Source organism: Antedon bifida, chromosome 1 (genome assembly GCF_963402885.1).
Source record: "Antedon bifida chromosome 1, ecAntBifi1.1, whole genome shotgun sequence".
Classification (NCBI taxonomy): domain Eukaryota; kingdom Metazoa; phylum Echinodermata; class Crinoidea; order Comatulida; family Antedonidae; genus Antedon; species Antedon bifida.
The window spans coordinates 28,412,792-28,440,175 of NC_136226.1; the positions used below are offsets into that span (position 1 = coordinate 28,412,792).

At 31.7% G+C, this 27,384-nt stretch overlaps 2 protein-coding genes across 5 annotated transcripts in view; one reads left to right on the plus strand and one right to left on the minus strand.

The window, feature by feature from the left end:
- LOC144848274 (USP6 N-terminal-like protein) overlaps positions 1 to 23,868 on the plus strand; it is a 36,538-nt gene extending 12,670 nt beyond the window's left edge. For 2 of the 4 annotated variants that reach the window (XM_078704996.1, XM_078704989.1), the window contains exons 6-14: positions 293 to 373; positions 1,233 to 1,340; positions 9,255 to 9,413; positions 13,513 to 13,633; positions 14,544 to 14,638; positions 14,791 to 14,956; positions 15,525 to 15,641; positions 16,151 to 16,308; positions 19,225 to 23,868. In XM_078704996.1, coding sequence (XP_078561122.1) covers positions 293 to 373; positions 1,233 to 1,340; positions 9,255 to 9,413; positions 13,513 to 13,633; positions 14,544 to 14,638; positions 14,791 to 14,956; positions 15,525 to 15,641; positions 16,151 to 16,308; positions 19,225 to 20,073 — 1,854 coding nt within the window. In that variant the 3' untranslated portion in view covers positions 20,074 to 23,868. The remainder of the gene's footprint in view (positions 1 to 292; positions 374 to 1,232; positions 1,341 to 9,254; positions 9,414 to 13,512; positions 13,634 to 14,543; positions 14,639 to 14,790; positions 14,957 to 15,524; positions 15,642 to 16,150; positions 16,309 to 19,224) is intronic. The other 2 variants (XM_078705004.1, XM_078705009.1) reach the window with 2 other exon arrangements.
- An 835-nt stretch (positions 23,869 to 24,703) lies between these two features.
- Positions 24,704 to 26,786, minus strand: LOC144853998 (uncharacterized). Its single transcript, XM_078711913.1, has 4 exons — positions 26,634 to 26,786; positions 26,026 to 26,187; positions 25,795 to 25,893; positions 24,704 to 25,341 (listed from the first exon to the last, which is right to left on the minus strand). Exons 1-4 carry the CDS (start codon positions 26,698 to 26,700, stop codon positions 25,331 to 25,333), a joined length of 339 nt encoding a protein of 112 aa, XP_078568039.1. The 5' UTR covers positions 26,701 to 26,786; the 3' UTR covers positions 24,704 to 25,330.
- Positions 26,787 to 27,384: the final 598 nt, after the last annotated feature.

A 27,384-nucleotide genomic window follows, 5' to 3' on the forward strand; every position in this document is an offset into this window, starting at 1 on the left:
TCAAAACACAATTTGATTTTTTAAATACAGCTAACACGGATGTACAGTAGTTACATAAATGTTTAAGCTGCCAGGATCAGTTAAAATCTGCTTTTTAAAGAAAAAAATAGAAGGAATTTTGAATGTTTACAATTGGTATTGTCATTGTGTGCGCCAAACTATCAGGAATTTGGATAGCTAAACAATATAAATGGAATAATAAACAATTTTATAATAATATGGATTTATATAGTGCACATACCACTCAAGGCGCGTAGAATCAACGTTTTTAATTCTTTATAATAAATTATAGGCGAAGTTAACAGAGATAGAGAGGAGAGATAAATGGATGAAAATGTTGAAGCAGTGGAAGAAATATGCTCCAAGTGAAAAGGTAGATATCCATCCATCATACAATAAATATATGACCTACAAACAATTGTATTGTATCTATGGTTACAGACATCCAATACCATTTGTTGCCATGGTAATGACCGAGTTTTAGTTTTTAATCTTCTTTTATTGGCCATTAGGCCCTTCTTACATTATCTAGTCTAATTTTGATATTGAAATAATTGTTTACACTGTCACGCTAAAACAAACTGATATTCTTGTCTTTTTTACTACCGTATTTATTATTATCGTTTATTGTTCAGAGGGGTTTTTAGGCAGGATGGGGGCAATTAATCGAGGGACGTTTTTATTCGGTGGCGTATATATATTTTTTTGGTGTAATATGGTAACATGTATACTGTAATCATATAAATACCCCCTAGATATGAAAAAATACAACACAATATCGAGAAGTGATAAAAATACAGTAAAAATTGTATCAAAATGCTTAAACTTAGCTTAACCTCCCTGAGTGGCAACCTCCCTGAGTGGCCACCTCCCTCCGCAATTTCAAAAGCCTGTTTGGTCTTCCTATGTAATTAGTGTATTTGGTACCGCCCGTAAGCGGCCATTCTTCTCGGTCCCGAGGGTGGCCGCTTACGAGAGGTGCAACTGTATAGTGTTCATTTTGGGAAAGCAATTTAACTAGCAATGAATTTATGACTTAAAATGACTATAGCGAGGCATTTAATGAATAGGCAAACTGCCTTAAAATGTGACATGTTTCGAGAAACTATTCTCATCATCAGAAGAACAGAAAACAACGCCTAGAGTACTTATATACCAATAGGACAGGTTGTATGTAAATAAGAGAGTAAGGGTTATACTTATTATATATTATAATGAATTTATATTTACAGTTGACGAGACGAGTATATAAGGGCATTCCAGATTCATTACGAGGAATAATTTGGATGAAGTTACTAGATATAAATAAAATCAAACAAGAACAGCCAAACATTTATGAGGTATGTTGACCATTGTAATATTTGTCATGTCTTTCAAAAAATCCAGCTACGTAGATAAATAGCCTAGATTCTCTTAATTTGAAGAACTTTTAATACTAACTTATTGATATTAAATGTTGCCAACATTAGAAGAAAAAGTTATAAGTTTACTGAAGAAAAAAGAATGAAGTCTTCCAAAAAGTGCTTGATTCTCCATAATTATTTACTTTTCGTATCTAAGCCCTTCCTTCTTCATATTGTAATAGACTTCTAACACTACTATTGGTTTGTGTAGTATCAGGAAAGTTGAGTGATACAACATTAAAATGTTCCATCATAGGAGTTATTTTTAATTAAGATTGGATAGTATAGATGTGTACTACATAATGTAGTCTAGATACTGTACACTAGGAGAATTTTCTACAGTATCCTTTATGATTGACCTGAAGTTAATTAATCTAGGAGTAACAGTTGTTTGATTGTTAATTGTCAATGCTGATTGCTGACTACAAAATCTTTAGGCTACTGTAAAAGGAGGTTTCTATTTGTCGAGTACAGTATAGTAACGGTTTACATTTCGTCAACGAAAATTTATTCATAGAATAGGAAATTTGAAACACTTTCAGTTTCTATGGATAGTGTCATAATCTGATGTCACTTGCCTTTTCCAGTAGACAAAAAGGCTATATTTTATTGCAAAAATAAAATCTATATTTCACCTTGATAGCTGTGTGCATCTTTGCCGTGAACGTCGTGGAAATTTAATCACATTTTAATTTGTACTGAAGTTACTTGCCATTTCTAATAGACAATGTAGTTCGGTCACAGAAAGAAACGTAATAGTAAACACTCTTTCTTATATAGCGTTTATTGCACAATGCTTCTAAATGCTTCACATTATTACCCCAGTTTTTTGGATCATGACCGAACAATAATAATAATTTTTAGGATGACGAAATGTTAGGGATAGAATCTATAATTTCTGTTACTAGTAGTAGTTTACTGAATAATGGCAACCTGCAAACTGTTTGAAAACATGGAAAACAGTTGCCAGGAAGACTTTGAAGGTGGATTTGTTATAATAATACTGTATGTCGATCTTATATAGCTTAATACACAAAGCCTCTAAGCGCTTCACATTATTACCCCGGTCATTTTTTGTATCAAACACGTCTGGAAACATACTCCCATAATGTTGCAGACGTAATCAGCGCAGTTGTGTTTTGATCTTTCCAGGTACCCATACACCTGGGTGGAGAGAGGCAAACGTAATTAAACTGTCTTACCTAAAGGATACAAGCAATTCGAACCCCCAATCATATGATCAGTATTTCAACGTCCAAACACACTGCGCCACATGCTCTTACAAACTTTAAATGTTCAAAATAGGCCTAACATATAAATAGGATTTTAATCAATACAATACAAGTTGTAACAAAATTTAGTCGAGGATGGGCCTTCTTTGTTTGTTATTTGGATATTAAGTTTTGCATTAATACAGTTTAGTATTCACAATATAGGTTTTGATAATACTTACAACACCATTGCAGTTAATGAGAAGTTAAATCAATGTGAAATAGCATTGAATTTCATAATCAATTCTTTATTGATCATATTGATTGATGTTGTTATTTTTTAGCCGTACTGTTTGATTCTAACTGACTGCTTTAAATAAACATGGATGTTCATTTCTCATTTTATCAACATTTTTGCTTGGATGTTTTTGAGTTTTGCGGCTGTTGTATACCTTGATGTGGTTTTCATTCATATCTTATTATTTATTTGAAGTGAAATTAATAACAATTATTTTCTGGTTCTTGGTATATCATTTATTGACAAGAATTCCTGTAGTTAATTCAAATTAGTTTATGTAACTTTACTAATTACTGTTGCTCATCAGCTGAAAATGCCACACCAGCATTGAATTCAATTTGCATGCTTTTAGGTGAACTTTCTGGTTTCAACATAGTTTGCAGGACTAGTATTCACTAAACTAAAAAGTAGACTAATGGTTTTCTTAAAAATAGGTATGGCCACTGTTAGATTTACAGACATAACTTGCCCGAAAACCATAATAGTAGAATTATTTTTAAACATGTTTCATGTTTTCCTTTTGACATAAAAACTGTTGAAGGACACAGTAATGACAAGTTCTTCCAACTAAACTGTTAGGTTTTCGTCAGAGTTTGTATTTACACACCTAAACTTGACTGAAAACCACAATAGTACCGAGTTGGGCTTAAATTTGTTTGTTTTCTATAGTCCTTAAATACCAAGGTTTCATAGGACTATGATTTGATCAACCATAGCTTTTATTATTCAAATGTTTAGGTGTTTACTCCAAGGTATTAGATTTCACTGTTATTTAAAGGTATTATATTTTTTATGCAGACAATTTCCTGTAAGGACTTGTTATTTTGTCCAGTAACTACAGTACTTAGAATAATTTTGATATGGTCCCTAAAGCTCTGTCTACACTAGTTTGACAAAAAAAGTATGATGTGCCCAAATATGGTAGTGATATGCTCAAATATAGTAGTGATATGACATCATCGTCCATATTGAGGTATTGTTAAATAGTGAAAATGCAAGTACAAAACTGTTTCCTATTATTCAGACATTTGATTGATAATCAATTATTGCTAATCAAACGTTTCAAATAATATGTTCCTGGTTTCAAACATTTTTTCAACTTTTTAACTTCCCCAAATATTTCAACAACTGACAAACTCTACCAATAGTATCAAGGTTAGAAACAGACGTAGCGAAAACAATGTTTTATAATTTGTTATTGGTGGTTTGGTTATAAATAAAACTAGTCATTATGTATTATAGATAAAGGTGATTTGCAGCTTCATCGATTCAATTCACATTCAGCGGATATAAAATGTAACAAACAAGATTTTTCGATTAATATTTTTTTTGGTGAATCTACTGTAAATCGTCTTGTTTTGATGTTTGAAAGTTTGTTGTTTTGAGTTTTAACGAACCAGAAATTTGTTTCCATTTCTATCGTTATGTCAACAAGGAAATGAAATTATATTCCTCCCTGGTTGTTGTCACGGTTTGTTTAGAATTGTTTTCATACAAAATAATTGTTAATGTTAATAAAAGTATTTGCTGATTCTGATTTCAGAGTCCTTTGGTTGGTATGTTAATTTATACAGTGGCAAAGATTAAAGGAAAAATGTTATGTATGTTGTATATGAATACTGTACTGTTGTTGTGAATATAGTAGTTGATGACTCCGCCCAAAGTTTATGAATAGCATACATGCCAACATCTGAATTTTTAAAAAAACGGGCGATGGTGTTTTTTAAGGTGCAGTGTGTGACGTCACAAGCGGCTGCTATGTTAGAGGAATCTCCTATTAATTGAGGAAAAAAATCAGAAATTTATGACCGCAGATGGTCGTACATGACTTGAATTGTAAATGTGCTTGTGTGTAAGCCTTTTTGTTATATTTTAATGCAGAAAACCACACATATACATCAAAAATGTGGAAAAACGGGAGCACAATATTTGGCCAGGAGACGTGTCTAAAATATGGGCATGTATGGAATAGTCAATGACCCCACCATATCTGACTTGGGTCGAGGACAATAATTAGGTTTGCACTGTACTGTAGCAAACATGTAGGGTTCGAACAACACCCTTTTTTTTTATATGCTTTTTTTTTGGCTCGTCCTTTGGAGCTGTTGGTCTCATGTACATACTGTAGTCCACGATATAGAACTTGGTACACTATTTGAAAAGAGTAGGGTATCGTCTCCCGGTGTGCTGATCTGGTAGGCGCTGCACTGCTATCTGCCATGGATCTCTGAAGAGCCTAATCCAAATTACCTCAGTTTCCATTTAAGCTTTTTTTCAAAATAGACCTATTCTACCTACCTCTGTGTATGAAAATCCTACAATGGGCTTGTGTAGGTACTTGTGCTATTACTAACCAGGACATCATAAAATTGTCCATGGCCTTCAGGAATAGTCTACCCTACAGAAACCTTTAACATATCAAGCGCTATTTAGCACCCCCTAATCTATAATGCTGGATCCACCCTGCGTAAACAATTGTTGAAACTAGGGAGATGGGAGTAGTACTAGTAGGTGAATAATATTTTTACTGAATTTCAAAAGCATTACAAGACACATGCAGGAACATTCACCTCATACATAGCGTGTGTAAGCAATTATTTCCGCTAGAATGCCCTTGGCTGATGAGGCTGTTCAAACTATTTTCGAAGTCTATATGCAAATAGTTTGCGATGACATCATCATAATGACTTCCTATTATCTCTTGTGATCTCTCGTATGGACTACTGTAACGCCTTACTTTATGGTCTGCCGACTACAACTATTGATAAATTACAAAAAGTCCAGAATACGGCAGCGCGAATAATTACGAAAACCTGTAAATATGAGCACATTACACCTATTTTGAAGGAGCTCCATTGGCTACCGGTGCAGGCACGCATAAAGTATAAGTTACTTGTACACACCTTCAAGGCATTGCATGATCAGGAGCCCACTTACATCAATGATATGCTGAAGGTTTATCAACCAAATAGGCCATTACGATCACAGGATTCTTTTACTTTATGTGTTCCTAGAGTTAAAACTAAATCGTATGGTGAAAGGTGTTTCATGAAGGCCGCGCCGACTCTATGGAATGCTCTTCCATACCAGCTCCGCAGTGCTTCCTCCTTGAACATTTTTAAGGGGGAACTTAAAACACACTTATTTGTCTCATACTACAACAATGATTGATTTCAATTTGAATATAGTATATTGATGCCTATTTTTGTAATCTTGTATTTTTCTACTGCAATTTGTTTGGTCAATTATTGTGCAATAATATTTTTAATTTTTAATCAATTTAATTAAATTAAAATAAAAATTTTAAAAAAATAAATAAATTAAATAATAATTAATATGTAAATAAATTGTATTTTTGTAATCGTAGTTTAAGAAATTCCGACCTATTTTGTATATCGTTCATTTTATTTTCTATTTTATGCGATTTTAATTAATGTACAGTAAGAATATTTATAACTTAGTTTAAGAAATTTTATTTCGTATAATTTGAGGTTACTTTTGTAATTATTGTTTATGATGTTTGTCTTTATGATGTGAAGCGCCTTTGAGCATGAGTTTTCATGAAAAGGGCGCTATAGAAATCTGGTAAATAAATAAATAAATAAATAAAATCAAGAAATCCCTTGTTTTTACATTAAATCCGTCGGAATCTTTGTCAATAATCATCCACCGTAATAATTCCAGAAAATTATTCTTAGAACATTTGTGATTTAAAGATGTTGTTGTAGACAATCTTCATTAGTAATGTGCAGATGTGTTTTGGCTTGAATGTTGATAATAGATCTGCTCAGATCCTATGCTTATGTATGGGTCATTGCTCTGCATTGTAGAGAAGCTACAATTATTCCTACTCACTGAGCTAGTCATGTTGTGTACAGTTCAATAGTAGATGTGTTTTTAGCTTTAAAGCTTAGGTACAGGCGTGAATTTTAATATAGTATCTGGTTAATTGGACATAAATCAAATATTAATCATGACGGAAAAACTTGATTTTCCCTTAAATACAGTACTTAAATACAAAATTTGGCAAAATTCTGCTATAAACCAAGAAACACCTTTTTTCAGTAGTTAGGTAGTTTGACCTAATGTACTGTAATAACATGTCTGGTGACTCCCTAGAAAGTGAAAAAAGATGGTGGGATATACGGTGGATAATTTTTGCTATAGCATGAAAATAAAACTCTGTTCGTTGAATAAAAACATGTAAAATTCAAGTTTATTACCTATATTCAGTCATCTGATTACAGGCATCATTGGGGCTACGATTCATGTTAAAAATGCAATTTTTATTTTGGCTATTTTTGGCAAAAAAAATTACTGTTTGCAAAATGTATTGTAAGAGTTGACCTTAATTGGTTTACAAACACTGAATGCATAAATGTATTTGCCAGAATATTATTATATTATACACTTTTTAAAACAAACATCCACTTGAATATATTAGCAAAAACCTAGACAACTAACTATGCTGTATTTGTCTACAAACTGAAAAATATTCAAATTATCTAATTAGCTGAACATCCCATATAAAGTAATTTCAGCGCAGAACACAGAACGTTAAAGTTGTTTGTATTTCCGTCCATACTTTCAGTTTCACACAATATAAACATATAGCACAAAGCAAACTGGAAACATTTAAACTCTTTCAAATATCCCATTCAGAAATACGTGCCCAATTAAATTTTTACCCCTCTGTATATATTTGTACACTTGGCTATTTGTGAAGATAAGATCGTTCAATGTTTGATTAAGACGAAAGATTCAATCCTTCATTTGACATTTACTTTGACCTTTCACTTATATGTGAGAAAGATTATTTAGCTTTAGTACTGATTTAGTAACATTTATATCATTGATAAAATATTAAATGAAATAGATGATGTGATTAAATTAATCATATTACAATGTTAACAGATATTAAATTGTTGACATATTTTTATGTTTCACAGTAAAATTTACTATACAGCAGTTTGATCTTGTAAATTTTATTTCATTTAACACATTATTTGTGTTTAAAGTATTGTTCGCACTGGACTTGAAAAATGGTAAATTTAACCATGGTAGCTTCACCCAATGTCATCAGATTTTCACACTGTTAGTTTTACCTTAATTTTACCAATATTGAACTGTGATGTTAAGCTCTGTCTACACTATCAAACTAGTTTGACAAAAAAGTGTGATGTGCATCACATTGTTTTGTCACATAAAATTTGATAGTGTAGACAGAGCTTTAAATAAAAACAACGATTGATTGACTTGCATGTGTTACATGATTCGGACGTTCACATTTTTTAGCTGCATGGTTAGTTTTACTGGTAAAAGTAACTATTGGACTTGGTTAATTTTACCCTGTGGGAATTGTAACCAGTATTCGAATTGGACTTTTCTTGGTCACTTTAGCCGGCGACTCGATTGACTTGACCAAATTAAGTCCAGTGCGATCGAGTTAGATAGTTTGGTATTCAAATATAACTGTACATATTTATGTTGTTTGACAGTTTGTAATAATAAATATGGATATTGTATAAATAATTAAGATTTTAATTTATTATACTTAGTAGAGAATGATTAGTTTTTAGTGTTAAAGTTCACACATTATTTTTCTACATTGTCAACAACAGCAGCATCTCCGTCATAGATTTTATCAATTATTAAATTCAGGGAAAACAAATCGCATTATCATGCATTATTCAAACTTTTTTCATAATTATTATAAAGTGATTACCGTGTCTGCTACGGATTCAAGGAATCATGTTGCTTGCCGATGTAATGAATTTTCAAGCCGATACCTCGGGGCGATATCTCAATCGCATTTAAATTCCCCTCAGATATCAATGCGAAATCCTATAGGAGCTGGCTATAGTATTCAAGAAACAATGGTATAGAATAGAATAGAGAGGATAATAATAATACTGGATAAAGCTAGTGTAATACTGTACGTATAGATGAATATTTATGAACGAATGCGTTAATTATGTTATCTGATAAGATGGAGAATTTGCTTGACAGCCGACTAGGTTGATAAGATATTACTGTCGAATGTGTTTTATCTTAATTATGCGTTTAGTCCGATACATTGTATGACTGTAAAACGAAATATCAAATATTGGATGGTTTTGTATTAGGCATTTTGAAGAAGCATAGGCCTACAATAATTGATGATTGACCTCACATGAGCGTTGAAATTTGACATTAATACAATAATGTGAAAATATCCCCATAGAAACTGACATTTTTATCAACAGTATCATAATGTAGAATTAATTTTTCTTGTATTTTATAATTTTACAAAGAAACTAAATTTCCGTTGGACTAAATCTAAAATTTTATTTTCTTTTTCAGAAAATGAAAACGTTTGCGTTGAGCTCGTCGACAGATATACGACAGATTGATTTGGACGTCAATCGGACATTTCGCAATCATATTATGTTTAGGGAAAGATATGGGATAAAGCAACAAGCCTTGTTTAACATTTTGTCAGCTTATTCTGTTTACAATTCCGTAAGTATTTTCCTCTAGTAGTCCTTACTCTATTGACTTTAGGCCTTAACAAAAACATTGACATAGGATACAGGCACTTTTTTTTTCAAAGTTATATATGGAAGATGCCAAATAAAAAGTGCTACATGGTGTACATGTTTTGCATGTACATGAAATTCCAATAACATTGGATGATAGTTTCAATAAAAATGTAATATACTACTATACAAAACGTCGTATATGTAGAAAAACACAGAAGAATTGAATCGAATAGGCTAGTACATCCATTAAGAAATGATTTAATATTTTCTTGCGTACAGAATGGCCGAAGTCAGTTTTTCAATTGCTCAAGTACTGATAGAATGATAGAAATGCATATTTTTGATATGGATATTTTCTACCCCAAAAAAACCACCTGGTCTATATCTTCATCCACGTTTGATCCACATGCAAATGACCCAGTTAATTAGAAACAAAAAAAATGCGGTCTAACTCTATTTTAGGATTTGTGCAAGAAAATATTCCGTACAGTATCTGTCTGCCTTTAAACAATCTTTGTCATCACGTATATAGGTTATTTTGATTCGTTTCGATGCAACATTATCAATCAAAATTAACTATGTTTCCATTCATTTAAAATCATACATTAATTCATTATAAAAAGATTAATGTTAATTATGAATGGAACAAACTTAGTACTATACATCATTTTTCTAGTTTAAAGAGGTTAATGATTTCCCTTTAATAATTGTCTTGCGTTGAACTAGATCACAAAACTGGTGGTGTTCTGAAATTTGATCTATATCGATTCACGTATGAAACGGATAATTGCATTGATTGGTTGATGCCTTTGAATTAATTAGCCTTTACATATTAATAGACTGTGAGGATAGCTCCTTAATTTATAGCGTAGATTAGCATTCCAAATAGAAAATAATAATGTTTTATGAAGTGGCGATATACCGTTGCTGATAATAGTATGAAAATAATGAATGTTTAAGAGTGTAATGGTACAAATAATGGGATGAAAAGAAAAAAAAACAATCCTAGGCCTAGCAAGATTTTTTTTTTCGTACACGAAAAAAAAGTACTATTGAACGACCGTTAAATAGTGCATACTATTGCATGCCATTATTTATTTAGGAGTTAATATAATATTGCCTTATAGTAACATTTGCTTGGTCTTTGGGGTCACATATTATGAGGGATGGTTTAGGGGTGGGGTTGGACGAGGGTGTGAATGGGAAAGATTGAAAATCTAGGTCGTAATAGTAGTATTTTGATTGTCGTTCTATCTCATTTGTTAATGATGGTTGTGGTAAGTCTGATGATTGAGTCGGTAACGATATTTTAGAAATATTTATTTAAAGAAACAATGTTGTGATTATGACATTTAACTTCAATGTTAAGCCTGGTAATTAATTCAGTGAATGAAAGCTACAGAAGAATACATTTACTTTTATATAAAATGATAACTTTAAAGGCTTGCCAAGGGAATAGATTTCAATTTAAATCTACTGGCATTAGCAGTGTTACTTTTTATTTATTACGCTGAATCCGTATAGCAAATTCCTCTAGCTTATGATGATAAATTGTTAATCTAATTCTCATGTAAAATAAAATTGACAGTAAATGGATTCAAATGTACGAGGTGTCGTTAAGAGGAAAAGCTAATGTTTAAATTTAAATTAAACATGATTTATTGATGTTGCGCCTTCCTAGTATTGCATGTTAAAAAATGGAGAAAAAAATGTAAAAGTTTTTAAAGACATACATTAAAAATACACAATACAGCTTTAAATGCATTGTTGAAATTAATAAAATCAGTCTTTTAATCATTTTGCAGGTTTGATAAAATTATTCCACAATCAAAAATGATATTGTCACATAAAAAAACAAACATTAATTGGTTAAATAACCAAAAACCATTGTCTTTTACATGACAATGACAGTTTTTTATTTTTCAGGAAAATATGTATTTTCATTTTTGATACAATTTTTTGTCAAAGTGAATAACTAAGGTGATATTAAAATGGCTTAATTCAACAAAAAACTTTTTATTTAAAAAAATTATTTTTTCAGTGGGACAATAAAAAAAATAAATTAAGCCTGAGCGTAGAGAACTTACAGAGGGCATGCTATTTTTTTTTAAGCCCATATTTAAGATAACTCGAGATTTTAATAACCAATAATCTATAACGATGGCAAAATAGAGTAATAATCAAAATACTATAATGCACTGTCTCAAAAAGCACATGTGCACAAAAGGTTTTGAAACTGTATGTCAATTCAACTCTGTATTCGGTCAATGACAGAATAACATTTATTTTGTGGTGTTGTTTTTTTGGGTCGCTTTTCTTTTATACAGATTTATATTATGATGTTCACTACATCCTTAACCATTTTAATTCATTTATAAATACGCTGATGTAGTGTGTCTAAAGCTAATGGTTTTTAAACTGCATTAAACCTTTTTTTAAACTATAAATAATGTTCTTTTTAACCAATGTTTTTAATGGCGACACATTAATCAAATCTTTCCTAGACCTTTTTCCAAGGTAAATAAAATCTCTCAATTTAGCATACTGAATATATACACTGTCTCCCATAGTACATTATTACATAAGACGTAATTCAACATAAATCTTGTTACAACATAATTAATTAATAGCTGGCTAGGAAGCCATGGCATGATTGATAGAACATACAATTTAAGACTAATTCCGATTGAGCCAAATATATTCATGTCTCGTTTCGTTCCGAACTATCAAAGCTTTATGTAGTTTTCGCCGGATGTGTAATTTTTACATTTTATAAAAGTGCTGTTTGTTTATTCAATGCAATGTGAACATGTGTGATATTGTATTCCCTGTTGAACGGCTGTAGATTCCTTGAGAAAGTTTAATGCCCTTTAAGAAAGAGAATGCTCTGGAAAGATGTGGTCTAAGGCGCATCATTAGGGGCTTAGACAGAAGAATTCAGGGCCTAGGGTTTGCTATTAAGTTGTATTGAAATGATTGATATTTAGTCCGAAGGGTGTAATTAAATGTCTGCTTTTCGCATAACAATCTATTCTAATGTAACAAGTCCCTTAATGTATCATCATCATTAGTGACAATTCTATCTCTTAGCTTGCTCATTTGACAGCAACGTATTTTGTTAAAGCTGCCCCTTGCACAGCATTCTGCATTTTTATGTTATTTGTTAATATACTTGTGGAATAAAGAAGCAAAACAAGAACTGAGAATAGCAATAAACATTTAATGTTTTCTTGTAAGCAAAAATCAATTCATTTTTTTTGCACAATGGTAAACATATGATCTGCAAATGTTTCTATAGTATATAGTTCCTTTAAGATATTCTTTGTTGGAGAATGTTCGAAGAAGGGAAAGGTCTTTATTGAAGGGAGTTATTAATTGGAGAGGTCTTTTTTATAGGGTTTGTCTTGACAATGGCTTTAATTCGATGAGATTTTTATTTAACTTTTCTATTATCAAAATGAAGTTTTAATGATTTTTATTTATGTTTCTTTGTATCTGTATATAATTCTTTACGTAAAACTGTTCATGAATACGTTCGTGTGCTGCGTTTTGACTTGTTTCTTACTTTGTAGTTATTTGAATTGATATATCTTTATAAAAATTATGATAATTTAATATTTCACTAATCTTGTACTAACAGACATAGTACCATTCTAAGCTGCTTGTAATACTCTCCTCAACATTTCCTTTATTTGCCAGTATGTTCTGCTAATGTTTCCTTAATGTATATTTTATTGGGTTTATTAGGTTTGTCATTTGTAGGAAGTTAGCACCAGCAAGTCACTACTTTTTTAGGGAGTCCATTTTGTAGCTAGCTTACCTGGATAAAACAATAATATCCCTATTCTCCTTGCAGACAGAGAGATTTAACTGTAAAATTAACCCTATCCAGAAATGGTACATTCCACATGAACCATGATGTCAATGCATCTCAACATGCCACCGAGTACTTAATTTTGTTATTAATTAGTATCTAGTGTAGTGCCGATCAAAACTAATAATCACTTCTTACTGTACTACTTAACTGATAAAATGTTTATAATTATATTTTATTATGTTTGTTTTGTTTTTCTTGATAGGAGGTTGGTTACTGCCAAGGTATGAGTCAAATAGCAGCACTACTTCTTATGTACATGAACGAGGATGATGCATTCTGGGCCTTACATGTTTTACTTACAGATACAAAACATGCAATGCATGGTAAGACCATGATTATGACATTCAATGAATCATCAAGTCACATGGTACACACCAGCCATTTTGTGTCATTTTTTCAACATTAAACCATGTTAAATATGGCTAGTGCATAATTTAACATCATACTTTTTTATACTTTGATACTACATGTCTCAAAGAAGGGTTTCTGGTGTAGAGAAGAAACTCTCCTTTTTGTCACCCCTCTTCTGAGGATGCCTCTATTGGGTCATAAATTTCTACATTGAAATAAATTTACTCAATGTCATTTTTTTTTAATGCAGCTGCTGCAGTAGCTGCAGTAGAATCATTTTGACATGGTCCCCTACTTTTCAGTTGATGAACACAGTGCACTGTAAAAATATGATCTGCTAAAGTATCTATATTTAGATATTAGTTCCTTTAGGAAATCCTACATGACATCATTGTTATTTCTATTCCGGAATGCTCTTATGTCCGGATGTAATACTGTTAGAAAGATGTAGTAAGTAGGCGCTCAAATAAAAGCTAGTGGTTGGTTGATTAAATCACGCTTCGATTCAACTTTCGTAAACATTTTAACCTGACTTGATGACTGATGTACAAAGATTGATTCTCTTTACATAAACTTGTTGGCTTAAGTTTCAAATGAATGTTTATATATAAAACAACTCATTTATTTGTGAATGTTATATTATATGTAGTGCATGTTTGATATGGCATAGGCTAATTAGATTTTATTGGGCCTTAAAGGGGGAATGGCAGATTTAAAAAAAAATTATTATTAACTTAATTAAAACTGCAAAATGACCTATTTAAAGTCTGATTTTATTAATTTTCATTTTTCATGTTTTTTGGGGACAATACATCTTTAACATTTTATTTTATTTATTCATACTATATCTCAATGAAAATGTTTTGTGTTTTTTATTTTCAGGATTTTTTGTACCTGGGTTTCCAAAGTTGGTACGCTTTCAAAGTCATCATGATAACATTCTAAAAAAATTAATGCCAAAAGTTAAAAAGAACTTGGTATGTATTTGTTGTATTATTGTTTTTATGTCAATTCATTTTTTAAATTAAATTTTGTATGGATAAGTATACATCAGAAGATAATAATTAATCATATTTGATATTATTCTTCCAGTGCCCCTATTGATCTTATTCTTTTTCTTTTCTCGCAGGATAAGTTAGATATTTCCCCTACATTATACAGTATGAAGTGGTTCTTCCAGTGTTTCCTGGATAGAGTACCATTCCCATTGACGTTACGTCTATGGGATTGTTTCATGTTAGATGGAGACCGTGTACTAACTGCCATGTCATTCAACCTAATGAAGATGCATAAAAGTTTGTACTATTTCATGTTTTGTTTTTAACCGTTTATATTTTTTTTTTGGTATTTATATTTGTCCTCAAACTGAGGAAATTCGAATAGTGTACCAAGTTCTTTAACCTGGACTATGTACATGGGACCAACGGCTTTACGTCCCATCCGACGGATGAGGCAATGAGAGTAAAGCATCTTTCCTAAGAATACAGTTAATATTGTACAGATATGCTCGAACCCATGCCTATCATTATCATTACACCATCACTCTCCGGTATATACAGCACCCGCCGCGGTCTCTCATCCAGAATGCAACTGGGCCCAGAAGTTGGATGATGAGAATATTTCATGAATTTAAAGATTGACTGCTCTATTTAACAAGATGAAGCTAAGTTAGAGCAGTCAAATGAAGCTAAGTTAGAGCAGTCAATTTTTCAATGAAGGTGTTAGTTCCGAAACTTATGATACTATCGCCTGTGCTATTATTTATTGACCTCAACTTTTTTTTCCCTTTCCCAAACTCTTTCTAAATTTGAATATAAAAATAATTTAATGATAATAAATATTTTTTTAAATATATTTTAATAGAGATGATGATGCGAAGAGAAATGGAAGATGTAGTGGGATATTTACAAGAAGATCTTTCTAGGAATTTTGGGTATCCAGATGATGATGTACTAGATGCTTTACAAGAAACAATAGCAGGTTTGCAATACTTTGCAATAATGTTTTTCAGTCAAAGAAATAGATTATACCGTAATAATCAGGATATTGGAAATCAAGCCATAAACACTATACAGTAGAACCTACATTTTATGTACAGTACAGGACCGAAAGATGTACGTAAAACATGGGATTTAGAAAATCAAGATTGACCTTAAATTGACCTGTTTTGTCCGTGTTTGCCTACTTGACTTACAGCATGCAGCTGTCACTAGCTAGGCCTAAACTACTATAATTTTTAAGCCAGGCTAGTCCTCGCCTCCAGTAAGAACAACTTTCTCCAAACAGTGTAGTGGCAACTCTAAGTGAACAAACAATAGTTGTGTAGTGTAGCCAAACTCAAGAAAACAAAGTGTTTGTCAAGAAAAAAGTTCCATGTTCACCTTCTTGACAATCTAGTTTCCTGAGGTTTTAAACTCTGTGCAGATAAGCAAGATGGTAGCCTCTAGTAACCGAAAATAATATTTTCTTCTCGGCTTTCTTTCTTAAAGAGCTAAAACGAACAAAACTAATCAAGCCACCAGCTCCAAAGACAGCCGAAGGACCTAAGCTACCATTTGGCTTGGTACGAAAACCAACGTTTGAGCAAGTTACAGGGCGGCGGAGAGTGGAAGGGGGCAGGAGGCAGGTAGCGTACCCGATTCCAGTTGTAAGCATGCTGTGTGGTGAAAGCATAGTAGATGATCAATTTGTCATCCTTCCTTTTTTGCAAGACATGCCTTGAATTTTAACATTTTTCCTGCAATATAATCCTCCTAAGCATAATCATTCTCATTTTGACACACTTTTGCAGTCATTTGCACCTTTGTTTTCCACTTTTATTCATTATAATTTTGTTTAAATTGTACTTTTGAAGTTGTTGTGTTATGTTCCTTTTCCATCAATTTTCTCTATACTTTTTCTTATTATTTAATATTCTTTTCTATTAATTTTAACTCTAATTTGTAACCACTCTATTTTCTCATTTATTACTTTCTGTTCTTTTATTATTCTTTCTGTTTTTACTACTATATTTCCTTTCCAACTCTTTCTTTTACATCTATTATTATTTAATTTGTTTATTTTTTTAGTATATTTCTTTACATGTGTTCTTTCCTCAACCCACTAGTATCTCCTGTCAATTAATTGTACATCTTTCATTCTCAACACGGTTTTCATAATATATCATAATTCATAATATTGTATTCTTTCATCTCTTCTCATTCCATTCCTTCCTCTCGTTCCATTCCTTCCTCTCATTCCATTCCTTCCTTCCTCCCTTTCCATTCCTTTCCCTCATTCCTTCCTCTCGTTCCATTCCTTCCTTTCCATTCCTTTCTCTCATTCCATTCCTTCCATTCCATTCCTTTCTCTCATTCCATTCCTTCCTCTCATTCCTTTCCATTCCTTCTTCTCGTTCCATTCCTTCCTTCCTCTACTTCCATTCCTTCCTCTAAATCCATTCCTTTCTCTCATTCCATTCCTACCTCTCATTCCTTTCCATTCCTTCCTCTCATTCCTTTCCATTCCTTCCTTCCTTCCTTTCCATTCCTTCCTTTCAATTCCCTCCTTTCATTCCATTCCTTCTTTTCATTCCATTCCTCTCTCCAGTCTATTCCTTCCTCTATTCATGGTGTTTTTACCTAGTTGGTTCTATGTGTTTTTGGCTATAATGGGATTTGAATGCACTTTATAGAGTATAGTAGCTTCTTTCTCAATTGCACATATTTTAGAAATATTAGTTTTAATGGAATTTTTCTACTTGGGTACTTATCACTATTTAACACTATTTTAATGAATTTCTACTACTAGAGTTTTTAATGAATGTAATCTTGGGTTTAACAATAGTGTTGCTTGTTTTAGTTTAGTGTAGATCTATTCTATTAATAAAACTATCGTACATGTTATTGGTTTTGTTAACTAAACAACTTCTCCCAGCCAACTCTCAACCTATGCCAACATGAAATGTATATGGCAATATTTAAAAGCATGTGATATATAAAAACAAACATAATTTTTTTAGAATAAAAGTTAGAAAATAAATAAATCCTTTACCGATACTTTTTCATATTAGAATACATTAAAAAACAGGACATCATTTCAAAATTGCATTAAAGATGACCGCCACACTAAAAATTACTAAAACTAAAATTTAATTGATTTGTGTTGAACCCTACACAATGGTCAAGACATTCATTGAGTTAAATCAAATACAGCACAAAAATGTCTGTAATTATTTTCTTATTCACTTATATAATCCTAATGTTTTGTCTAAACCTAGGGTTTCATTGACAATTTGATTAATTTACACCACATACACAGATAAATACAACAACATCCAAAATAACAATCAAAAAGCTCTGTCTGCACTATCAACATTTATGTGACAACAAAATGTGATGTACCCATATGGACATGATGATGTCATATGCACTCAGGAAAGAGGACGGGTGTGACTGGAGTCAGTGGATGGGATAATGGTTCAGAAGATACCTGTGCCACACCTTTATAATTCATTGTTGATTGTGGTTCTTTTATATATTATTCTTCATAGATTTTAAATCATCTTAGTTTTGGTATCTTTATCCCAACTTACAACTTGGATCCCATGGATATTTCTCTCCCCGTTTATTTACATAGTCTTTAATTCCCATTACTCCCACTTCTCACAACTTTCATCATAATAATATTTTAAACCATCAAAGTGTTTCACAGTCATCTGCTGCACTTTTAACCAGTAAATTGTAATTATAAAATGCTTGTAAAAAGTGAGCTGTTTAAAAGGACTTCTTTTAAAAACTCCAATAGGAAACAAACACAGCATGTTTTTTATAACTGGCATTTTGGGTAGTTTTCTGTGATTTTGTGTTTTATGAATTTACATTGCTTCTCAGTGTCCACAACTTTTATAAATCCTCAAATATAATCTAAATTATCTGATTTGGCAACAAAATTAAAGTAAAATTGTTACCAAAAATCTACAGTATAGTTATTAGATTATTTGAGGCTAGATTTATAATAGAATATGAAAGTTGTGGACATTGTATAATTAATTTCAACTTCATTTCATCTTTCACTAAAATATACTACCAAATTTGTTTTGAAACTTATGCACGAATTAGCTTTGCAACATTTGCTGCAGTAACTAATACGTTACTGCAGTATGTTATCTATTAAAATTTCACCTAAAAGAATTACTGATCGAGTAACAACACATGTAATTACTGCAACAGGTATTATTACTGCAGTAATAGAAACTGTAGTAGGAATTACTGCAATAATAATAACACATGTTGTAGATTTACTGCAGCAATAGTAAGAACTTCTTTTATTAACTGCAGTAAAATGATTTTGACACTTTGGAGAATTCATTCATTTCATAAATTTGAAGCAGCTATTTGCGCACACATTTTTAATGTTAGTAAATTACTGTATCCGTAACCGTATACACTGAAAGTTAGTTAATTCACAAAGTCAAGTGTATGTTCATTACATAAACAATATTTGTTTTTATCAAACTTATTTTTAACTTAGATATTTAAGAAAATATTTTAACGATTGTGTTCATTCATTGTTTTCCCCTCAGAAGGTAGCTGGACGATCGTCAAACTCAAGTCAGAGTGAAGCTCAAGCTGCTGGCAGTGTTGCTTCAAATAGCAAACAACGTCCTACAAACCTACCATCAAACCCAAATAGAACTTATGTGATTGACGTAAATGCTCAATCAGAAGCTAAGTCACCAGGTCATAGGTCACTGAGATCTGACCTCCACTCACCAGTAAGCGACCGACCTCTTAGTATGCCTCCGGTAAACGAGGTTGAATTTAAACGGACAATTGAAGAGCGACGAAGCTCTTTCTACGATAATGTAGTAATGGACGATCCATTCGCAACCTCCATGGAAGAGTCACTGGAAGCGTTACACGATACTAAATACCGCGGACGTGATAGAGCGAGTTTTGATACTTCGAGAGAAACGTCGCTAAACGTATCGCGTGATGCTTCACCGAGTCGATTTAGTGATCAAGGGTATGAACCTGTGATGATAGCCGCGCCGGAATCTATTCCCGAGAGTCAGGAGATTTACATGATGTCGGAACATGGCACGCGATTGAACGGATTTATGCAGAATCAAAACGGAGAAAGTCAGGAATCGTTTTCGTCAATGGGAACTGTTGTTGAAGTATCAAGTCCAAAACGAAAAACACCACCACCTGTTAAGCCTAAACCAAAGACACCATCTCCGGTTATGAGCAAATCTCACGGGCCTGGAAAAGGCAGTGTCAGAGTAAGAACTCCGCCTCCGGTGAGTCCAAAACCAGCCCGAGCTAGAGGTAGCCCGCATGGTTTTCACTCATCTGTAAGTTCAATGAACTCTTCAACGAGTCCGGTACACAGTCCGGTTAACGGAGGCCCGATTACGACTTACGTTTAATTACATGACGCGTTATGTGGACGTGTTCACCTACTTATGAGTGTACAGTGTACAGTTTATAAACGATTATTATAAATTTCTAAGCAGCACAACTTGATATTTTGACAGTGATCACCTTTTTGTTAACATGAACCTCAGTCCCCGAAGGTATCTGGTTGTTTCATTCTACTGTTCTGTGATGTTGATTTTTCCATTATCTTTTTCCTAATCTTGTGATTATCGATGCATCAAAATGACTACCATTACTTTTATGGTATGAAACAATTTCATTCTTGGAAAGTTACAGTTAATGATCGACTATCAATGCGTAGAAGATATTAGGTGTTTGGACAGCAATAAGCAAATAGTTTATAGTATATTTTTTAGAAGGATTTAAAAATCATCAAAATGTCATCTCGGAAACACTGAAGTTTGTCGCAAAGCTTTTGATCATGGTAAAATTCTCCTGCGATCGTTTCACATCTTTTACATTTGATTACATTCAATTTTGTGTGTGTGGTTTCACATTTCGTACTTATGGTTTTAAAGTATGAAGGTGTAATACATATTCCATTCAATGAAAACAAGGAATGGAATTTAATATAAACAGCCAGATGTTGAAGGACTTTACGTAGTAGAGACAAGTAGAGAACGTGCTGCAGATACAGTAGAATACCTTGAAAAATTGTTTGAATTGTGAAAATGTAAATTAAAATACAAACGAACAAAATTGTAGTAGTACACACTCTACTGCTACCATGGTATTAGCTAAACACAAAGCATTGTAGTAGCTAAACACAAAGCATTGTAGTGGTACACACTGTATCACCAAAATAAGCTAAAAATAAAACATGGTATTGGTACACACACTGCACCATGCCGCAATAAGCTAAAAGTCAAGTATGGTATGGAACATCGGTACCACCACAACACGCTAAAAACAATGTATGGTATTGGTACAATTTCTACCATCATTTACCGTAAGAAGCTAAAAACCGTGGTATTGTTAACACACTGTACCATCACCACTGGTGAAAAAAATACATGGTATTGGTACACACTGTACCACCACCACAACACGCTAAAAACAATGTATGGTATTGGTACACATTCTACCACCATTTACCGTAGGAAGCCGAAAAGCATGGTATTAGTAGCACACTGTACCATCACCACTGGTGAAAAAAATACATGGTATTTGGTACACACTGTACCACCACAACCAGCATTATGGTATTGGTACAAATTTGTACCATCACCACTAAATAAAACAAAGCATGACACTACCTCCACAACAAGCTAAACAAAGCATATGGTATTAGTATCATTACCACGGGTAAAAACCTTGGCATGGTATTGGAAAAGTACATATCTGTACCATCACATGAAACTTTGGTATTGTTTTAGTCAATTGAATCAAGGTGACAGTTTTTAGACATATATAAATTTTTAAATCATAAAATTGAAGGAAATGGTTTTTTTTTGTAAAGCCTTTTCATAATATTGAAATAAGAAGCAAGTTTTATCATTTTGTACATTTGTATTTAAGATTGGTTTATTTACACTGTTTACTTCTTCACATCCATACTGTATATTTAATCTACTTCTTCATATCCGTATTGCGGATGTTAAGAGATGACAATTTCAAAGCAATAGTATAGCTTTTATATGACTATAAATAAAATGTAAACGTTAATAATATGTTAATTAATGTTGACATTCTTAGTATGATTAATTAATTTTAATTGATTAAAATATATGGTACTTTAAAATTAAATCCTACCTTAATTATAATGTTGTTTATAAATATTTTACTTATTTTTTTTTTCATTCTGTTTTAAGTGTAATATTTCTATGTATTTATAATGTTTAAAATATACTAGTTATATGAATCCTGTATAGTATATTATCCCACCATCTTTGAAACTGCTAATATATAATTTTTTTTATTATGTTATTGTATTGTTTTATTGACATTTAGTATATATTATTGTATTGTTTCATTATTATCTGGTGGTATATTAATTTTATTGTAGTATTTTAACACTATTATTGTCATTATTTCAAATTTTACATTATAAATTTATTCAAACATATATTATAATATTTTGGTTTCATTTTAAATTGTTTCTATGCAACCAAAATGCTTAATTACCCAACAAAACAACAATAATTTTTCAATCAAACAAATTTATGCCAAACAAAAAAAGATTTAAATGTTACTAAATGCAAAATCGTGTGTGGGTTCTGAAAATAGGAGAGGGATACAGAAAGATATTAGAGTAACTTCTTATTGGAAAAATAAATGCAGTATACTCTTGTGTAGTGTGGGATCATGTCAACATTACTCTACTGCAGTCAGCAGTAGAATAATGTTGACCTTTAAACCCTTCCTTAACCCCATGAAGAATAAAATGACAAGACAGTTTTTTTATGTAATTTTTGCATTATAAACAACTCTATATTTTAATTTTATGAAGGGTTTTTTTTTTGGCATGACTTATACCTAAACACTTTAGTATAGCAAACTGCTTATGCACCAGAATGCACTGCAACAATTTGACCAGAACAAAAGTAGTAGTTTTAGATATATATGATTTATGGTTTTAAATTATAGTAAGTTATTAATTAAAATATGCCCCTAATGTCCATCTGTAATTCAATTTATTTAGGCAACAATATTTATTTTATTTACAAATAACTTTAATGTAAATTTAGTTCCGGTAGAAAGGGATTTGGAGATGAAGAATAAAATGACAAGACAGTTTTTTTATGTAATTTTTGCATTATAAACAACTCTATATTTTAATTTTACGAAGGGTTTTTTTTTTGGCATGACTTATACCTAAACACTTTAGTATAGCAAACTGCTTATGCACCAGAATGCACTGCAACAATTTGACCAGAACAAAAGTAGTAGTTTTAGATATATATGATTTATGGTTTTAAATTACAGTAAGTTATTAATTAAAATATGCCCTTAATGTCCATCTGTAATTCAATTTATTTAGGCAACAATATTTATTTCTTTATTATTATGAAGTATTAATTAAATTTTGGTATAAAGTTCATTATTTTATTAACCAACTGTAAGAACCTCAGTCCCCTCAGGGGTCTGGTTTAGTAATCCCACTGATATGTATGTTTTTGTTTATGAAGTTATTTTTGTTGAATCTAATATAAAGGTTTTGTGTGTACGACGACAGTTATGCGAGAGAAGACATCTGTATTGTTAAAAATACTAACTGAATCAGCATTTATAGCGCCTACTACTATTCCAAAGTTTTGGTATGAACGATAAGTAAGGTTTTAGTCTGTGGTTTGAGAAGTTGTAGAAGATTGCATAAATTAATTATGAAGCAACTCTTTGGAACTATTAATTAGCAATCTATTGCAGGCATAGGTTGAAATTCAGTCGTAATAACGACATTGTTCTCAGTTTGCACTAGCAAATACATAGTGATAACCAACTTTTAATTGTTTATTTTATGTAAATGTTATTTTTTAATTTGTAGCATACAAATTCTCATGGGATTCTTTTTTTTTTTAAAGTTATTATAATAATCCTGTCCATATAAATAAATTGTTTAAAATATGTACAGGTACTACTATGTTGTAAATGTTATTTACGAAAAGCGGGGTAAAGGAAATATAAAGAAATAATATAAATATGTGTAGAATATAATAGTATGCAACTTGGTATAGGACTTATGGGATGAAATAGTATAATTTGTGTATGACATAATTATTTACAATATTTGTTAAAGAATGTATGTTTTATTTAGACTGCAATTATTAAAACAAGAATGAATTTTATATTGAAATGTACATTATGTTTTATTTATAATGTAAATTAATGCTTTTTTCCTCATTCTCACAGATTTCCCCATCTTTATTGTTTCTATTCAGTATATCACCGTGCGGGTTTAGAATTTGTTTTGTGCCTGTTAATTAATGTTCTGTTATATCTACCATGAACCTATAAATTTATAGGTCCATGTATCTACTAAAAATTCAGGTTTGATGGGTTGAATTTCTGTCATAAAAATGCACCCTCTTTTTTGTTCAATTCTATTCAAAAGTTACATTGAAAGATATGTTTTGACAAGCTATTAAAGATGTATTGTCCCCCTGAAAAAAATATTCTTATTATTTTTTTGTTGACTATGCCATTTCAATGTCACATAATAGTTATCCACTTTGACCAAAAAGTGGACCTATACAAAATTTATTTACCTGAAAAAAATGTAATTTAAATCAAAAAAGGGTCAAATTTGTGGCCAGCCAATGGATTTTGTCATTTTATAAGGTTTTTTTTCTACGGAAGTGATTAACTTTATTAATACTACAAAATAACCTATTTGATTTAATTATTCTGCATTTTTCATGTTTTTGAGGGACAATACATCTTTAATGGTTTTATGGGTGATGAATAATTGAATTATGGTATGTCATTTTTTGGGGAAATCCAGATGTTTTTGAAGGAACCATCTTGCAGTTTCCGGCTTCAATAGATTTGAAGATTCATCACAATCAAGAAAAGTTGAACTCATGATAGTGCCAGTGATTTGAAACCCGGATTGTAGGCCAGCAGGCAAACTACCAACATGCATACATTCTTTGTATTCAGTCATAAATAAGAAAGCTGCAATAACATTTTATCAGGTAATTTTATTTAGCAACTAAAAATAAATAAAGCTAAAACTAATTGTTCTTACATTATATACAGTACCCGTACCTAAACAAATATTGCATACTAATAAGCGGTATTTTTGGTATAAAAAATCTCATTAAAAAAATGCTTTATAATATACAAAATTATACCTTAAAATACTTTTGTATTGGTGGTTTAGCCCAAGCATATATGCTAATTATTTACATAGCTGGTTGTATAATATCAACTGTGCCTATAGCTGTTCTGGTGGAAAAATATAACTAATTTGTAGGTATGTAATTTATCAAACATAAAAAATAGAAAAGCGATCCAACAATTTATTATGAAATAAAAATAAAGGATCAAGTTAAAACTTTATATTGAATACGAAGTACTGCACTGATAAACATATATATTAATATTTATTATACTGTTTTTATATTGCTATAGCTTTTATGTTGCCATTATTACGTTTCCAATTTTAAGTAATTTGACACTAAAACAAGCCAATATCTGTCCATCTGTCGGTCAAGTTAGGTCAGTGGGTGGGAAGCGCATAGTTAAAGTATTTTATATCCACAGACAATATTTTGCATTTGTCCAGCTTCAGAGATCCTGGTTATCTTATGGCTTGTCTGCAGAAAAAAAAATGGTTTCATGTTTTTAATTCATATTCGTATATTTTAATTCTGATACAGTATGATACATGAAAGTTTATTTTTCTGTTCATTTAACTCCGCCCAGAAGGTATATGTAGTTTAAAATGTAGTTGTGCAGATCAATATTTTATTGTTTATTTAAAGGAAGGAAATGAATAATTGTTACGTTTGTCCTGTTGTGGTATTTAAGGTTATAATAATGAAAGGATGAGGATATTGACATGGTCAACTATGCCTGTAATTTAAAATTTTCTATAGATCTGGTTAGTTTTTAGTCAATATTTAATGTGGCTATTGGCATGGTTGACCATGCATGCATCTTTGTGTTCTATCGGCAACTTTGTTATCTTATATCAACATAGAGAACTAGGTACTAGGCTGACTGTGCCAATAGGAAATAATCAACGACCGATGAATAATTTAACTTACTTCCGGGCATACAGTCACAGGTTTCACATCCGTTGGTTTTCACTTTGCGGCCATACGGACAGAACTCACCGCACATTGGCAGAGGGCAAGCATAGTTTACTAGTATAAAGAACAATGGAATAATTAATTGCTTATACATTAACATAAACATATTTAATATTAATAATCATCAAAAGGGAAAAAATGCATCATGATTTTCACCGTAAAGAATGTTAGGCCTTAAATTGTTACCTCTATATGTTGATGGCAAATCATTGCAATTGCATGTAGGACAACCATTCTTGTCCAGAATCGCACCATAAGGACACAGTAGATTAGAGTTGCATTTCATTTTATTGCATCCAAGTTTCCCTCCAAATTCAACATTGTCAATAACATCATTTTTAGATTTTCCTGCAAATAATTGATAATTAGCAGATATAATATAATTCAATCAATTATCCCAAACTGCAGCACAATGAATGATCATTATAAAAATATATTTAGAATACACTAAATTCCTAATATTAGAAAAGAAGAAACAAATTAAATTGCACAACAAACAATTGAAAAAATGTTATTAAAAATAATAATCTAGCCAAGGCCTAGCTCTACAGTAGATAGGACTAGATAGGCCATCTAGAGCCTGTTTATTAGTAGCATGACTGGCCCTTTAACTTTAGAGGACCCTAGGCCTCTCCTACTAAAGGAGGCGCTAGCTAGGGTGGCCGACTGCGCCCAGTAGGCCTGGCTAGCTCAGACTCTCTAGATCGAAAAAGGCCTAGCCTAGGGCCAGGCCTAGCTAGTTTTCTGAATATACAGGGTTTTTATCACAACAATTTGTAACAAATGTCAATTACCTTCAACTACACTACACATTAGTATACCAGCTACAATCAAGAGTAATTTAAGGTCAATAACTGCCATGATGAGGATATTAGAATAGCCTAAATATTTTAATTAATTTTCAACAACAACTTTTTTGTGGTTTGTGACAGTATTTTGTTTTTTTCTTGTTGTCTTCCTTCCGGTAAACAGCGCCACCAACAAAAATATACATATAATCAAAGATCTTATATACTAAGTATATAAGATCTTTGATATAATATAATTTTAAACAAGAAATATTTCTTACAAAAAACGCCGCTCGACATTTTAAAATTAATCATTGTTCTTTCTTCAGATATATTTATCATTAATTATTAAAAAGATGTCCTTTAATCGCAAAAATACATACAAATCAATTTTCAACAGCATTTTAAAGAAGACATGTGTACCTTTCCAACAATGTATTATTTGCCAACAAATATTAATCTACTAATTAAAAAATGGCATTTAAAAATGGTCAATTTTGAACTTTAATATGCTGTGTGTGTGTGTGTGACCTCAACAACCTGTAGGCATGCAACTGAATACCCTCTAGAGACAACGTGACTTCACGGTGGTACAAGTGAGAAATTTTTCCACAGTCTGTTGATTCGCGTCAACCAATCAAAAGGCGAGAATCCAAAATCGTTCAACCGTGAGCCCTTACAGACTCTCTTTTCCCAGACGTTTTTTGGGTCCAGCAGCTGGGATCTATAAATTATAGGTCGAGTTTACAAAGTCGCA